Consider the following 2,297-nt stretch of genomic DNA (forward strand, 5'->3'; position numbering starts at 1 on the left):
CCCTGACTCCTCCTGACAAAAAGAGGGAGGAAACCGAAGCGACAAGCAAGCAAGCAATGGGTGTCAAGGGATTCGTCGAGGGCGGCATCGCCTCCATCGTGGCCGGCTGCTCCACGCACCCGCTGGACCTCATCAAGGTCCGCATGCAGCTGCAGGGTGAAGCCGCCGCAGCGCCGCAGCCAGCGCTACGCCCGGCGCTCGCCTTCCACGCCGGTGGCCACGCCGTCGCGGCGGTTGCCGTCATCATCTTCGTCGTCGGCACCGATCGTCTCAGAACTCGACGCCCTTGAAGACCTTGCGCACCTGCTCGAGCGTGACGAAGAGCACGACGGTGAATGGCCCCTGGCGCATCACGGTGGGGATGAACCCCTTGTACAGCGCCATGGGCCCTTCCGACCTTACCGTCTTGAGGGCGTAGTCGACGGCGCCGGCGTACGGCGGGGGCGAGCCGGGCGCCACCTTCATGTTCATCATCCTCGTCTTGACGACATCCACCGGGTTGGACGCGGCCGCCGCCACGATGCCCGCGGTGAAGCTGGCGGCAACGTGCGTGGCGAGCCCGTCGGCGCCAGGGCCCCGGCGCGCCAGGATTGCCTCCTTGGCCTGGTCGTACGTGGCGAGCTGCGACGCGGTGACGATCATGGCGCGGTTCACCGTGAGCGACGACCCGCGCCACAGGCTGCGGACGCCCTCGTCACGTGCCATCCGGCCGATGGCGTCGCCGACGCCGGCGTAGTTCCGGCGCTCCGCCAGGGGGAGGCGCCCGTCCGCCTGCATCCGCACCATGGCCACGTCGGCCGGGTTGCCCACGGCCGCGCCGACGCCCGCCGCCACGAGCCCCGCCGCGATCTTGCGGTGCAGCGGGAGGACGCCGTTGTTGTCCTGCGGGGTCCACTTTGTCTTGAGGATGTCGTACAGCCCCATCCGCATGGTGGAGTAGAGCGTCTGGCGCAGCATGGTGGCGGAGACACCAGAGAAGAGCCCCGCCGCGCCCTCGGACCGCAGGATCTGCGCGCCCACGGCCAGCGGCCCCGGCTTCCTCGGCGCCGCCAGGATGTCGTGGTGCGGGAGCGCGACGGCGTGGCCACCGGCGTGGAAGGCGAGCGCCGGGCGTAGCGCTGGCTGCGGCGCCGCGGCGGCTTCACCCTGCAGCTGCATGCGGACCTTGATGAGGTCCAGCGGCAGGAAGGTCATTTGTCAGGCCCAAACAGGCCTCCCAGGCTGCCTTCCGCGCTGGTGAGTCCATCTGGCACGGCACGTCGGCGAAAATGACAAATCCGTAGAAGGCGAATTGCATGTAGTGGCAAATACGTAGGAGCACTTTTAACGCTGGCAACTGGAGGAGTGACAACCGTAAGAGTGGCAATAAATTAAATTGCCCTCTGCCGACTGATCAATATTGTTGGCGTGCTGCTGTGGTGGGCCTGGTGGCGGATCCAGCGCCGTCGCCGCGACGCCCCGGAATTCGAGCGGTAGGGGGGACGCCATGGATGTCGTTCAGTTTTCTACAGGTTGAAGATTAGCGACGCCCGGGCGCATATATATATGACCGAGGCAGGTGCAAACCAAGGAAATCCCAACTTGTCTGTATTCCGTGTCTGGCTCGCACCAACTTAGATATAGGTGGAAAGCAAACTACGTTCGGTTGTTTGAGTCGTCGCCGTCACGCGATTTTTGTGTCCTCATTTATCACCAATGGAAGCCAAGTTTTTCCGTTTCCTGAAGCTCGTCGGGGTCGGCTTCAAAGCGAGGTCAGAGAGCCAAGGCCGCGAGCTGTTCCTGAAACTGGGCTACAGCCACGAGGTGCAGTTCACCGCTCCCCCAGCGGTCCGTGTCTTCTGCTTCAAACCCAAACATAATCTGCTGCACTGGCATCGACAAGGACAGGGTGCACCAGTTCGCCGGCGCTGTCCGAAGCTGCATACCTCCAGAGGTGTACAAGGGGAAGGGGGTCCTGTACATTGACGAGGTTATCAAGCTGAAGCCCGGGAAGAAGCAAAAGAAGTGACGACTCCAAGGCAGATCACTGATCACCATTGTCTTGGGCTTTTAACCCCTTGGGACCCATCCTTCCTCACATTTGTAGTGATGCCGGTCTGATCTGGTTGTGTCGTGCTAGGAAGATCACCATTGTCTTATCCTTACCTCAGTTGCAGCTTGCAGGCAACAGGATATATGTGGGGCATGTAATGAAGTTGTAGTGCCATGAGTTGGAATAAGTTACCAGTTCCTTTTTGTTGACATCAGCTGGAACATTGCTCTGCAAATTGGATTGAATTTTCGACTGCAATATTTCC

At 61.6% G+C, this 2,297-nt stretch overlaps 2 protein-coding genes across 2 annotated transcripts; one reads left to right on the forward strand and one right to left on the reverse strand.

Annotated features, from left to right (window-relative positions):
• Positions 1–244: 244 nt before the first annotated feature.
• LOC136454863 (mitochondrial uncoupling protein 5-like) lies at positions 245–1,194 on the reverse strand. Its single transcript, XM_066455116.1, has one exon. It carries the CDS (start codon positions 1,192–1,194, stop codon positions 271–273), a length of 924 nt encoding a protein of 307 aa, XP_066311213.1. The 3' UTR covers positions 245–270.
• Positions 1,195–1,695: 501 nt separating this feature from the next.
• Positions 1,696–2,008, forward strand: LOC136454865 (large ribosomal subunit protein uL6m-like). The gene is made up of 2 exons (XM_066455117.1): positions 1,696–1,827; positions 1,883–2,008. Exons 1-2 carry the CDS (start codon positions 1,696–1,698, stop codon positions 2,006–2,008), a joined length of 258 nt encoding a protein of 85 aa, XP_066311214.1.
• Positions 2,009–2,297: the final 289 nt, after the last annotated feature.

This window comes from Miscanthus floridulus, chromosome 5 (assembly GCF_019320115.1).
Source record: "Miscanthus floridulus cultivar M001 chromosome 5, ASM1932011v1, whole genome shotgun sequence".
Classification (NCBI taxonomy): domain Eukaryota; kingdom Viridiplantae; phylum Streptophyta; class Magnoliopsida; order Poales; family Poaceae; genus Miscanthus; species Miscanthus floridulus.